General features: G+C 37.2%; 1 protein-coding gene across 1 annotated transcript in view; it reads left to right on the top strand.

The window, feature by feature from the left end:
* Nucleotides 1–14,639, top strand: part of LOC110106847 (proline iminopeptidase) — a 35,622-nt gene that overhangs the window by 16,922 nt on the left and 4,061 nt on the right. Inside the window, exons 2-6 of the mRNA XM_020836901.2 lie at nt 5,500–5,636; nt 5,735–5,908; nt 6,980–7,216; nt 7,565–7,665; nt 7,735–7,807. Of these exons, the coding sequence (XP_020692560.1) occupies nt 5,500–5,636; nt 5,735–5,908; nt 6,980–7,216; nt 7,565–7,665; nt 7,735–7,807 (722 nt within the window). The remainder of the gene's footprint in view (nt 1–5,499; nt 5,637–5,734; nt 5,909–6,979; nt 7,217–7,564; nt 7,666–7,734; nt 7,808–14,639) is intronic.

The raw sequence follows: 14,639 nt of genomic DNA, 5'->3' as shown, positions 1-14,639 counted from the left end.
GGGGTAGGGTTAGAGAAGGGGATTTGCTTAAATAAGAAGAGATTAGGAGAATTAGGGCATGCTTGATTATTCTGTTCTCTTGGAGTTTCTTCTTGGTGTCTTCGGCTCTAAATTCATCTTGAAATTGGGAGAGAACGATCCTCCTCTCTAATTGAGGATCAATTGTATCTTTGCATTGTTTCTTTCCATTGATTTAATTTTTACAATAAAAAAACTACTGTTTTGATTGTTCTTCCATTTGATTTGTGGAGTTTTCTCACTGTTTTCACAAATATTGTAAGTGTTTACTTGAGTTCTTCAAATAATTCCTATCATATTGGTCCCAATATTAGTAACCACTGCATTCCCAGAACAACATCACCCTTTTGAGGGCTATAACAAGCAAATCTACCTCTACTTGATGTCCTTGCTAAAATAATGAAATTTTTGAACACTGACATTTGTGATTAGGACCATATTTGCTATTACAGTTAAAATATAACCCTTTTCATATTTTAACTGAATTTCCACTGGTGTTTACTTGCGGATAGGCAAATCCTAAGAATGTTTAGTGCATTTGAAGAAAAAAGGGAAACCACCCTGTTAAATTGTGGTGTTAATGATGGAGTTTTCAGTGTAACATTTGAAGGTGCAAAGGTATTCTACAGCTAAGGTCACATGGTATCTTTGCACAAATTTTGAAACTTGATTTCATGCATTTTAGCGAACTCCTTCACATCGATTAACATAATGAGTTTAGTTATTAATAATTCCCAATGTAATTCTATTTTCAAACCAAAGACTGAGAAACTAACAACAACAAAAATATCGAGCCTTTATTCCACTGCCTGGGGTCAGCTATATAAATCCTTTTGCTTTGTTTTTTCTCTTAAGAGTTAAATTTTCATTTAAATCTAATAAAAAGGTCATTTCTTATATTTTCTAACCAAGTCTTTTTAGGTCCTACTTGTAACTCTCTTAACATAGGCCAAATCTAATACATCTACTATTTTAACTGGGTCATCAAAAGGCCAACGTTTTATGTGATGAAACAATCTAAACTCTCTAATCTTATTTGTCGCTGGAGCTATTCCAACCTTTTCGCGTATATGCTTGTTTATATAAAAGATAGAAACTAAAAAGAGAAAATTTTGAAAGACTTGGAATAATATATGCTAGCTTCTTAAAGGCATCTTTATAATCTGAACATAACTTATTTGAGATAATTTTGATAGATTCCCATATGGATCTTTATATTGAGAAAGTCCAAAAATATTTTTTAATGTTTGTTGAAAACTTTACCACGTTGAATGTCATACTATCAATTTTGACCATTGATACCAAGTTGCATTTGCATCTCCCACAATTTTATGTATATTATAAAAAATTGTAGAATTTATAAGCTTCAAACACCTACGTGTTTACATCTACTTCATTAAAATGAGGAAGCTTAACCTTTATTATTTGCATTGATGGAACACATTTTGTAGACAGTTGTTCTGCTACATTACTTTTATAAAATAGGGCTTACTACATGATCGCCAATGCTTTCTTCTTCCATGATTGGTGACATTGATTTAGAATGTGATAGTGTGGGCTCCAACTCTGGCCTCCTCGCTATTTTTGGGGGAGTTTTAACAGATTAAGTTCCAGGGAAATTTTTTGGAAGACAGATTGGGATTGTAAATAAGACACTACCCAAAGATTTCACCCTCATTTTGTGGAACAATTATTAGGTCAAGTGACCGGACTTAACTCTACGTTCGGTCACTACTGAGTTACCCGGTATTTGCTCGGTATTGCTAGGTATTATTTGGCAATAACGAGAAATACCGCTCTTTGAAGACCAATACCAAGTAATACCGAGCAATATCGAGTAATACCGAGTTTTTCTAGAAAAAACTTGGTATTGCTTGGTGTTGCTCGGTATTACTCGGTATTGCTCGGTATTTGTCTTCACATAATGGTATTTCTCGTTATTGCCGAGCAAAATCAACAAATACGTGGTTTTGTGCCTGCTACGTGGTGCGATTTAGTGCCGGCCTAATGTAGCTCTACGTCCTTTCACAGGACCAAATAAAAGTTCCATTTTGTGAGGTGATTCTGGTTTCATATAGGCGCAAGCCGCTATAGTTAATTACCCCTCTCGGTAACGAGAGAGAACTTTCAATTAAGGCTAGTCGTCGATCAGATACGTAGAGATACATATTATCAGCCTTATAGTAGCTGCATGGGCTCAAGGGTTTGAAAATTTGATATTTAAAATTGAAGATTTTACCATCTTGCATTTAAAGCAGATGGTGGGGAAATGAATGATGGACCCGATCAAGATCTTATGGTTCCTTCATCCTGGGCCTTCGTGGTTACTGGTTTACTTAGTCAAAGGAGGTAGTCGACCCAACCTGCTAGAAGGATCCTTGTCGGTAGCCACAGGTTGCTTTGTCAAAGGGTACCTTATAGACTTGGGGTGGATGTTCGTCTAAGAGGACAAATTTGAATTCATCTTAAGCTAACAGAGGGCTATGTGTTCTATCGATCATATCTTATTGATTTATATTTTATATCTCAAAGGATTTAGTACCTTTGGGGAGTTTATGGGCTCTAACTATAACAGTAATTTAGTGGTGCTATTTTGCTGCAAAATCACCTGATTTAGAGTGCCCCGGTCATAACCGTTTACCTGCGGTGCCATTTGGCGGCAAAACTGTCAGTTAGAGGACGCGTTCTTTGTCCCCGCTGGTGGGAGAGTGTTTGAGAATGAATCATAGTGATATTCTCAACCAGACATTAGCTCTTTGTGACATGAAGTAATATTTTCAGATTTGTCCACCTAGGCAAACTACTACGGAGGGTGGATGGATTTAGCTTTAAATGTTTGATGTGTTTATTTCAATTTTAAATATTTTAAGGTTTTGAAATTTTTGGATTTTATAGGTATTTCGATGATATTTTTGAAATATTTAGAATTGACTCCTCCGGTTGAGATCAACATTTAATACGGCCATCATTGGGGTGAACGGGTATTTAGAAATTTTATTGACTAAACCTTGTCAACTATGTTAACTTGCCGACCGAGGATTGGGTTCATAGGCTTTATGTTTTTGCTGTTGAATTTCTTTTGTTATAGACCTTGAAGGTTTAATATGAACGTATAAATCAGATATTCAGGTTGACACCTTTATCATATATATGTTTAATAGTTTGAGTTGTGTCGACTCCTATCTATCAACATAAAAGGATTGGGCTCGAATTTGAGTTTATTTATTAACCCGTGCATCATCCCTAGGCGTCATGTGTGTATTCATACATGCTCGTCGAGGCCCATATGAGTTTTCCATTGCACATACATTTCTTTGTATTCATGTGTATACATTTGTGGTGTATGCTAGCCTCATGTCGTAGAAGACTGGTGCATTCATTTCAGACTCATTGACTGCATCAATCGTCATGTTCATTGTGCATTGATTTCCTTTATCAATGTATTTTTTGGACGTTGAACTGTTGTTAATTACATAAGTGCTATTGCATTTCTTCATATTCATCTACCTTGCAATTCTATTGCTTGTGTATGAGTCATGTTGAGCATTACAAATCTTTCAGTCTGCTTGGGAATAGATTGTAGTTTGCATGATGAACTTGCATCGTTCATGTTTATTTCTGATTGAGTTATACTCTTCAACAATTTCCTTGTACATATTAACTTACTAAACTCATGGTACACCTATCTTCAGAACCTGTAAGAAACTATAGTCTTTTATTTGCTTGGCATTGCATGATTGTTAGTAGTAGAAATGTTGTTGTAGGTTAATTGATCTTTTTTTGTTGTATACAATCGTTCACAAGTGTTGTCACATTTGCTGCACATTAATCCTATGTTGTAGAAGACCGGTGTATTTAGTATATTGATCGTCACCTATCCCTACAAATGAGCCGCTATGTTTTATGAAAATCTTGTATTCATGCTCACAATCATGTGTGGGTCGTCGACGTTTGCATGCAATAAGTTTCTTATTTGCTCATTGACATTTATTTAAAAGTTCGAAGCTTATGATTTAAGACTTTACATTTCATCTTTATTGCATAAACATCAATTTAAGGGTCCAAAGCCCTGTCATATGAATTAAGTTCATGTTAAATATGGTTCCTTTCCAATTGTCCAGTGCTATAGTTCACTTGATTTCAAAATTTCATGCAAATTCACTTAAGTTTAGTTCATTGTTCACTTAAGTTTTTTTATGGTTTTTTTATGGTCCTTTTGAATTCAAATTTTCTACATTATGTTCAAGTCCACATTTTCTATCGATTGTTTGAGTTCAAGTCCCCTATTGTTTGAATTAAGTTCGAGATCTTTGCATTCAACTCAGTTCAGGTCTCCTGTAGTTCTGTTTAGTTCAAGTTCAATTTGTCGTTGCTCATTCAATGTGCAAGTTTAAGGTCTCTACTATTCAAATCAGGTCCTCTGCATTTGCTTGGAATTTCGGCAGCCTCCTGACGTCTCTCCCGTTTAGGGGAAACTATAGGAAACTAGGTCATCTCACCACGCTACAAGAGCGTGTATGGTAGGTGTTGGGGGACGCCGAGGTCGTACATCTTCACTCCCACCACACTACGAGAACGTGTATGGGGCTTCAAAATACATGTTGAAGAACGCAGTTGGTTTTCCCCGCCACGCTACAAGAGCGTATACAGGTACTTACGGGTGTCCCCTTTACTCTACGAGAGCGTGTACACGACCTACCCGCCTCATCACATGCGTCGAACCGAGTTTCCTCCTACCGTGCTACGAGAGCACGTTTAAGGGGTTTTTGGCTCGACACAAACTCCGAATACAGGATTTAGGTTTCAAAAGCTTATACCTGCGAGACAAGGGATTGATGATGGTGATTATGTCGATGGTAGCGATGCACATTCATTTCTTCTTCTTTGAGAAGAACCGGAAAAAACCTCATGCTTATGTTCCTTCTTTGTTCATCTCTCTTGTGGTTTGTATGCATGGTTTGATATTTCATCTTGTTTAATTGATTTTTAACTAAATATTTAATAAGACAGTTGTGAGAAATACGATCTTAAGAAATTAGGTAGTCTTGTGACCACAGGTCCATATTGTAGCTTCATTGGCTGAATTGTAGGGCAGCTCGATAGAGCTAAGTTGCTTCATTTACTGATAAGCTATTTGGCAAATTTCCATCAATTGCATGGCCTACATTTTATATTCATTGCAGTTTGTGGTCAGTATGTCACAATTATATTGATTTTTTTTCTATTAAATGAGTATATTAGTTAAGTTTCTAATTAGGATTTTTCTGTTTTTCTATCTATTAGTTGTTCTCTCTAGTTACATCCTCTATTTTCCTTTTGTAGTAGACTCTTTCTACCGTTTTTATGATTGTTTTGTATGATTTTTGTTTATTAGCAAAGTGATAGATGCATCATACATGTTTCGAACTTATGAAGCAATTCTTGAATCTTATTTCTCTGTTATTGCCATGCTAATTTGATGAATACATTAATTTATTGCAGCTGGAAAGGAAAAGCAAATGTTACCATATTTATTATTCTTACAAGGTGGACCAGGCTTTGAGAGTCCTCGTCCTACGGAAGCCAGTGGATGGATAAAGAAAGCATGTGAAGATCATCATGTTGTTTTGCTAGATCAGGTACCGTTCACAGTTCTTGCTTAACTCACAAATTGAATGTTGAATTTGCAGTTTTTCTATTGGAAAGCTTTCATCACTTATTAATCTTTGGTTGCCAGCGTGGGACAGGATTATCTACTCCTTTGACAGTGTCGTCTCTTTCCCAATTTAAATCTTCAACAGACTTAGTTAACTATCTCAAGCATTTTCGGGCAGATAATATAGTCAGAGATGCTGAATTTATTCGTACTCGTCTGGTATCTGATGCTGCTCCTTGGACAATTTTAGGGCAGGTATAAATTTGCTAATAAAATTTTCTTTTGAAGATAATTTGAAAAACAAAATCAGTAGAAACAGAAATCTATTACATGATTAACTGCTTAAAATTTTGGTTCCTAGAAGAAGCTTCTATGAATAAAATAAAATTATGTTTTGTATGAGAAAAATTTTGCGGGAATGAAATATATATAAGTTGCTAATAAAGAGTTGATACAGTTTATTTGAATTTCGCACAAGAAGAATGGTAGAAAAGGAAACTTACAACAGACCCTAATTATTGGGCTAAGGGTTATTTTTGTTTCGCTATAATTGTTTAAAACTTTTTAAGTGTTTGGATTTTAGTTTTGAAAGTGAGTTGCAATGACATTTGTTTATTCTTTAGGAACTTACTTCATGTGAGCTCATTTTCAATGTTTGTTTCAATTGTAACGACTCTCATTGTTTCAGCATCCTCACTAAGGTTGTAAGCTGACAAGTGTGCTCGATGAGTAACTTGATCCTCATTCATATAATGCTGATTATTTATTTGAATTAATATTGTTGGAGACTCAAACTAGGTAATTGGATTCACTTTGATGCCTTTGAGATTTGTTGTTCAAGCTGATTTGAACTCATTTTTTAGTTCTAGTTTTATCCTTTAGATTAGTTATAATGCGCTTAGGCTTGATTGAAGGGCTACCAAATATCTTGAGGCAATATGATAGTGTAGATTCAGAAGGATCATTACGTTGCCCTTCCTCCGCTAATGTAAATTGTATAAGCACGAACCTTGGCGCTTTTGATCATATGGTTGGTAGCTTTAGAGACATTAAGTATGGTCATGAGCACCAAGCTTGCCCTTGAAATTTATCCCCAAGAGGCAAATTATAATATCATAAATCATTGTGGAAGCAATTGTGGGGCATTAACTATGAGGATAATAAAGCAATTAAAATTTCTTTTGTATTTCTATCCAAATCTGTTATGTGTGCTTAATTGTTCATATTTTTGCCTAACTAGCCCTTTATTGTTTATAAAAAACAGGATAATTTTGTTGCATCATTCTTTGTTTAATTATTCTCCTCTCGTTCTTCTTACTTGTGTAGAGTTATGGAGGGTTTTGTGCTGTTACCTATTTGAGTTTTGCTCCAGATGGCCTGAAGTCTGTTTTACTAACTGGAGGTATCCCTCCAATCGGAAATGGTTGCACGGCAGATACAGTATATAGGGCCTGCTTTGAGCAGGTTGTTCATCAGAATGAGAAATATTATAGAAGATTCCCCCAAGATATCCCTGTTGTTTGTGAACTAGTTAACTTCTTAAATGAAGCTGAAGGTGGAGGGGTAAGTTCATAACTTCATCCTGGGCTCTGTTTTTGGGGAAATTATTAGGTGCGGACACCGGACGTAGAGATGCGTCCGGATTACTGGATGCACTGTGTACGCTCTGCTTACACTCTACGTACGTTCTGCTTACACTCTGCTTATACTCTACGTATTAAGCAGCAAATCCTCATAACTAAATATTTGCTGCTTATTTACTACAAATACGCAGTATATACGCAGAGCTTAAGCATAGGGTACGCAATAATCCGGACGCATCTCTACGTCCGGTGTCCGCACCTAATAATTTCCCCTGTTTTTGACAATGCAAGTGCCTTTGTATCTTTAAGTTATAATTTTCTTGAACAGGTCTCTCTCCCGTCTGGAGGAATTCTGACTCCTAAGGGTCTGCAAATTCTTGGACTTGCAGGTTTAGGATCTGGTGGTGGATTTGAACGTCTGCATTACATGTAAGTTATTTTATCCGTACTTAGAATTTAGTTTAAACAAAGAGATGACTAACATAAACATAATCCTAGGTTTGAAAGGATCTGGGATCCTGTGTTATTTCCCGGAGGAGAGAAGCAAATAAGTTATTACTTCTTGAAGGCTGTAAGCTCTTCTTTTATCTTTTGTCCTTCAAAGCTTAGGGTATGTTTGATTGCTCTCAAGCGGGAGGAAGTGACCCTTCCCACTTCTGAAATTGGGGAGCCTCTTTTGAGAAAATTATTTTGTTGATTGTTGAGTAAGTGAAACTTTCATTACTATTCTTTTAGAAGGATAAGATCTCTTATCCACACAAATTTTATACTATTTATTCACATCTTTGAATGTTGAAATTTAAAGTAAATTTGTACTAATTAAACATAACAATGGGAATTGAAAGTAATGTTTGATCTACTTTAAATCTCAACTTTCAAACATATGAATAAATTATATAATATTTGTTAGGGTAAGAGTTCCTATCCTTCAATTTGGCAGTCCACTTTAATTGGACAAAATTAAATATCATTTCAACTTTATTTTTTTTCCACGTGCACTTCATAGAGCAAATTAATTTGACTTTAACATATGTAACTTCACCTCTGAATTATTAAAAAAAAACAATTAAAGTTGACATATGAACTTTCCTGGACAAAATTGGTACCTTAAAAAAATAGGAGAAAAAATAATAATAAGTAAAATTTCAACCAAAAAATCGTAAAATACTTGAATAAAAATACCTGCATAACAACTACGAAGAAATGTGAGAGGGTCCAGAGAATATAAATAAATGTACACAAAATGACGAGGTTGTTGAGCATATAGAGACCACATCTACATTTTTATCTTGAACGTGCATTTCTATCTAACTTCCTCTCACCTTCATATGAAGGAACGTATACAGGAATTTATTTTTATTTTATTTATTTATTTATCCTACAATTATAGTCATTAATTTAATTAAAAAAGGTTTAATTTGAAAATAATAATAATACAAAGTCACAGTCTCTAATAGCTTCCATTACTAGGTCTCATGTTCTAGATGAGAAAAGTGGAAGGTTGTTTCAGGTGGTTGATAGCTAGCATAAAACTTGTCGAATAATCATGACATGAGTCATTTAATACATTGTGTAAATACTAGGGCGTTCCCTGGAAGCGACACGCTGTATGACCTAAATACATCAAGAAGTGTACAAGAGGCGCTGCATCGACCCCCATGTGCAACATTTATGTTGACCTCTGTGTAATGCACAGAAGAAACAAAAAAAAATCAAATCAGACCAAACCTCCTATCCACGAAACCGGCCGGAAATCCCGCAGAAATCCCGCTAATTTACTGCAAACGGCGCCGCTCCAGTCGATTTTCCCGTGAAATCCTGCTCAAAAGCCGCGAGCTCGCCTCGATCGAGCGCCCAAATCATCGTTAAATAGCGAGGGGGCTGCTCGACTCTTCCACGCTCGGTTCCACTCCACGACACTCTTCCTCCATTGCTCTCCATCTCTCCCGTCGCCCTTCACTGCTCCGACCAAATCCCGATCTCCCTTCCTCTCTGTCCGAGCTCCGATCTACTCCCCGAGCCGAGCTTCCTCCCTGCCGCCCTTACCCGATCCATCAGTCCCTAGAGAGAGAGAGAGAGAGAGAGAGAGAGAGACCTACCCGAGCCCTTCTTCGATTCCTTCGTGGCTGTTCGGCTCGGCTCTAGCGACGACTTCCCTTTCTAGTTGAGATCGGAAGTTACAGACTTACAGTGTTTTGATCGGAAGCAAGCACAGGAGCTCGTTTGCCGTGAAGTTAACCTTCTCCCTGTCACGCTCTTCTTCGACTCTTCCGGTGCTGTTCGACTTCGCGCATTAGACGACTTTCCTTTCTGTTGGAAAGGAAATTACGACATTTTGATTCAGAAGCAACAACGGGAACTCGTCGGTGTGAAGGTAACTTTGTCCCTCTCACCCGCTTCTCTGGCCAAATCCAGTAAAAACAATAGTTTTTTTATTAATTATAATAATTATTAATTATCTTTAATTATTATTTAATTATAGTTATAATGAAGGTAACTTTGTCCCTCTCACCCGCTTCTCTGGCCAAATCCAGTAAAAACAATAGTTTTTTTATTAATTATAATAATTATTAATTATCTTTAATTATTATTTAATTGTAGTTATAATTAATTAATATTTAGTAATTAATTATAAATTATAATTATTTGATTAATTATGATTAATCTTGCTTAATTATAATTATTCATCATTTAATTATAGTTATAATTAATTTACTAATTATAATTGATTAATAATTAATAATTAATTATAGATTTATAATTAATTAATTATTACGGTAATTAATATTAATTATCATTAATTGCAAAAATGCTACTCTCTCATCCCTCGATCCTCGAACCGACACTGCCAACCCCGCGAAGGTACGAAATCTCCTAAACTCAGATTGTCGCGTCGTTGTTCGCAGCAGACCTGAAAATAGCCTATACACGCCTTTATTGCGCGTGGTGGGATGGGACCCCGGTCCGACGCCTAAAGAGAGGATAGAGGATTCGGTTTCGGAACTTATAATTCACCTGTCAACTCCGCGCCATCGCTAAGTCACGTGTGTACGGAATAACACGCTCGCCGGGGCCCATGCGGGTTGAAGATATAATTTTTCCCCTTTAGTGTACCTATGTGTAAATACAAATTTATAGTGCATGTGCAGGGGGGTATTTTTGGAATAGACGCCTCGTGTCTGGGCTTGTACCAAATGGTTGGGCAGATGCCGTGTGGCGTGGCGTAGCAGCTTCTAGGATAGAGTTGTTTCGCTGCTTCGTACAGGTAGGAAACTGTCGTTGCACTATTTTGTTGATTTTCGTAGGCGGGTCAAAGTGCACTAACGAGTCTCTCCCTGCTTTGGTTCGTAGATACTTGGTATCGTTGTAGTTGATTGGTTCTATAGTACATCGTCATTGTTATGAGTGGACAGGTAGATGTATTCCTTCACAGACTGAAATTGACTTTCAAGGATACTGCATTTACTAAAGTCTTTATGCATCTACCCATCCGTGCATGTGGCAGCATTACATCTGTCTTCGTAGAGAGCTTGTATGTTTTTGGCAAGATCTTTACTCTTGCTTGTAGAAGGCATATATATTTGACTAAATGTTGGTAGTCATCGCTGTAATGAATAATTTTAGCATCCTGCTTGTTGTTTATGTAGTCCCCTTTCGTATTGTCCATAAATGACATATGGTGGCATTAAGCGGATCTACTGTAAGGGATCGTAGGTATTTACATTTGCTATGTATCTTTCGCCTTTAATTTGCAGTAGATTTGTTGCTCCACATTTGGAGAGTGATCACTTTTGTTACATGCATTAATCATATGACTACGAGCAGGTTATTGAACTTATAATCATACTAGTCTTTATTAGGCAAAAGAAATTAGCCACCATTAGCTACGAGTTTAATTAGTACGCAATCATGTTCTTTCGTGTTCTTTCAGTGTGCCATGCTGTTTGATCAGCAATCTCTTCCATATGGATTGATACAAATGTATGTCTGATTGTCATTGTTTTTCTTCCTTAATCTTTACTTGCATGAGACGCAAAGTTGCTTGCCTATATTAATGAGTGGTGATTGATTACAGATGTTGTTGGATTCATGCCATTTGTAGGCAAGATTATTGTTTGCATGTTGATGTTTTGCAATTTTGGTAAGCATAAGTGCCCTTCATCATTTATTCTGAAGCTTCATGGGAGGATTATGGCTTTGCAACATTGAAGAGGGCGATTCCATTACTCTTGATGAATTCTTTAAACGATCATAGGAATTTTTCTTTTCCATTAGCAACTTCATCTAAAAAAAAGCTTGCGAAAACATTGGCATTCCTTCATTCGATTGAGATGATTCATTGTAGGCTAATTATAATTGTTTCAATCAGTTTTTAATACGCAAGCTTGTAATGGGTGATTATTTGCTTTGCTTGGATGAAATTCAGAATGGATCACCCCCTTTTGATTAGCATCTTGTATTTATATTACAATGTCAATTATTTAACCCTTTAAGAACTTAATGTTATGGTTCAATGTTTCCAGTCAAAACTCTATTGCACCAAGCTCTTTTGAGTTCAAGTTCAAAGTCCACTCAAGTCTTTACTTGAGTTTAAATGTCCAATTCAAGTCATTGTGTCAAGTTCAAGTCCCAAATCTTGCAAAATCAAGTTCCCTTGAAATGTTCAAGATTGTTCAGTTTTGAGGTCCACAAGTTTTGGGAGTTCCAAGTCGAGTTCCAAACGAGTTCAATCAAGTTCTTTGTTCATCTTCAATTAGAATTGATTTATTTGGTTTTCAGTTCAAATTAGGTAGATTGAAAACAAGTCTAGCAAAGTCCAAATGGTTCCAAGTCCTTGTCCTGTATTTCAACAAAATTTCGGCAGCCTCCCGGGCGTCTCCCCCGTTTAGGGGAAAAAACCAAGAGGCCCGCCTACCCGCCACGCCACTAAAGGCGTGCACGGTTGTGTGTTGGTGAGACCACCGCGGCGTTTGTAATTTTTGTTTTCTCCACCACAGGCGCAATAAAGGCGTGCAATGGGTGTTTTATAAAAAGCATTTTGATAACAAGTTTTTATTTCCCCCGCCTGGGGTACTTATGAGTGACCCTGCTTCGCCGTACGTGCCGCCCGGGATTCATCCTAAGCCAATAAAGGCGTGCTTAGGAACAGTTCTCCAGTTTTGCCACGGACATTGAAGCAAGGTTTGAGTTTTAGAAAAGTTTCCATACCTCCGCGGGGTTGTCGTGGTTGACACGTGGATCGAGGGGTCACTCGCCTTCCTCGTCGTAGGTGTCGCACGGTTCCTCCTAACACGGCCACTAAAGGCGTGCTTTAGGTGGTGCTGGCCGGTCCGAACACGGACGGCCGAGGAAGGAGTGGAGGGATTGCATAAGCTTTTATTTTATTGTTTATTATTAAATTATTATTAATAAATTAATTAGTTAATTATATTTAATTATATTTATTGTATTCAAATATAATTAATTAATTAATAATTAAATTTATATTAGTATTTTATTATACATAGTGATTAATCTTGTTATATATTAATTATATTATTAATTAATTCGTATTATTTTAAATTTACTGAAATTTAATTATTAAATAATTAAAATAATAATAATATATAATAATAATATATAATACTAATAATAATAATCATAAATAAAAATAAAGAAAATGAAAGAGGGGAAAATCCCTCTGGTTCGGCGGATTTCGGGATTTGGCCGAAGAAGCGCGTTCAGGGAGAAAGTTACCTTCATAGCAAACGAGCTCCTATTGTTGCTTTGGCTCAAAATGCCGAAACTTCCGATCCACAACAGGAAGGGAAAGTCGCAGATGGAGCGAAGTCGGAGGGCAAAGGGGGAGTCGGAGCTAGGTCGGGTCGCGGGTTCGGCTGGAGCTCGGGTGAGATCCCGTTCAAGGTTGTCGGTTCCCTCCTCTCTCTCTCTCTCTCTCTCTCTCTCTCTCTCTTCATCTCTCTCTCGCTCTCTCTCTCTCTCTCTCTCTCTGCTGCGAGTCCCGTGGGATCGAGCTCAGGTCGCGAGCAGGAAGTCGGGCAGCCTTGCGAATGGGAAGGAGGCGACGATGTCGGATTGGAAGAGCGCCGGAATGTTCGGAGAGAGTGGTGCGGTGCAGAGAGAACGAGGCCTTTGACGTTCGTGCTTGAGGTCGGGACGAGGAGCAGTGGAGATCGGGATTTCTGGCGGCTTGGAGAGGAGGAGGTTCGGAGGGGTTGCGATGTCGGGCAGAGGCAGAGAGATCGGACATATTGGAGAGGTTGGACGACGGGGTCTCAGTCGAGTGAGGCTGGAGTGGCGAACTTGGTGGAAGATGCAGCCATCGACTTCGTTATGTGGTCGGTAGTTTAACGACGCGGAGATAGGGAGCGAATCAGAATAGATGGCCATGCCGTCGCAGGTTTTGTCGCAGAAAAAACATGGAGAAATGATGGAATTCGACGCTGATGTACAGTAACCTCGGCGGAATTCGGATTTGGACGGCTTTCCTCGACGGGATACGAGGATTCCCAACCGGGATTTTTGCGGATTTTCAGGGATCTCTCGATTACGTATCGACGAGGTATGCGGATTTTGTTCTTGGTTATTACTGGAGGTCAACATTATCTACTTTGACGCTGATGTTAATAGTAATGGTAAATTATTCTAATATCATTGACTCATCTTCTTCTCCATCAGCTGTATAGCTTGAATTTCAAAAAAATTATTCTTAAAAAAAGATAAAAAACTTTTTTAAGAATAATGTTACACCCGGAGCAAAGCATGTTTTATTCAAAGAACTTCAAGGATTGGGTCCGCGTTGAAAGAATGCCTAGAAGGAAAATGGCTGAACACAAGGAGAAGAACGTTTTTAAAGGTTCTTCTTCCTTAATATCCATTAATATGAAAAAGGATTCTTCAGTGGATAGCAACAAAAGAGAGATGCTTTTTGAAGATGGAACAAGGTCTTCAAGTTTTGGCAAAGACTTACTAAAGTTATGAATTTTTCATTGAAATGTATTTTTCATTATTTAGTTTTTATTTCTTTCCCTTCCTTTAATTTGTTATTTTAAATTTTGCTTAATTTGTTTATGTGGTCTTTACTATTTCTTATTCTTAACTGGATGGGAACTTCTGGATACTAATCAACCCTCGGGTTGTTTTATACTGGTATCCCCTGTATCTCAACAGTTTCAAAAATAGTTATAGTGGACTTCAATTACAATTATAATAAGTTTAAAAATAACAAATTTTAAGTTTTTAATAAGATACTTTTTCATGTTGAAAAAAGGTATCATTAGCTTATGTTGCCTAGTTTGTATTAGGTTAACTTCTTTTTCTTCTTAAGTGCAATTTTTGCTCTTCTCAAAAAAAGAAAAGGTCAGAGTAGCTCTAGATGACAGATAAGACTAGAGAGAGTCGCC

The sequence above is a fragment of the Dendrobium catenatum genome, unplaced genomic scaffold, assembly GCF_001605985.2.
Source record: "Dendrobium catenatum unplaced genomic scaffold, ASM160598v2 fragScaff_scaffold_133, whole genome shotgun sequence".
NCBI classification, from domain to species: Eukaryota; Viridiplantae; Streptophyta; class Magnoliopsida; order Asparagales; family Orchidaceae; genus Dendrobium; species Dendrobium catenatum.
Note: the sequence above shows the minus strand (reverse complement) of the source record. Positions and strands in the feature narration are given on the sequence as shown.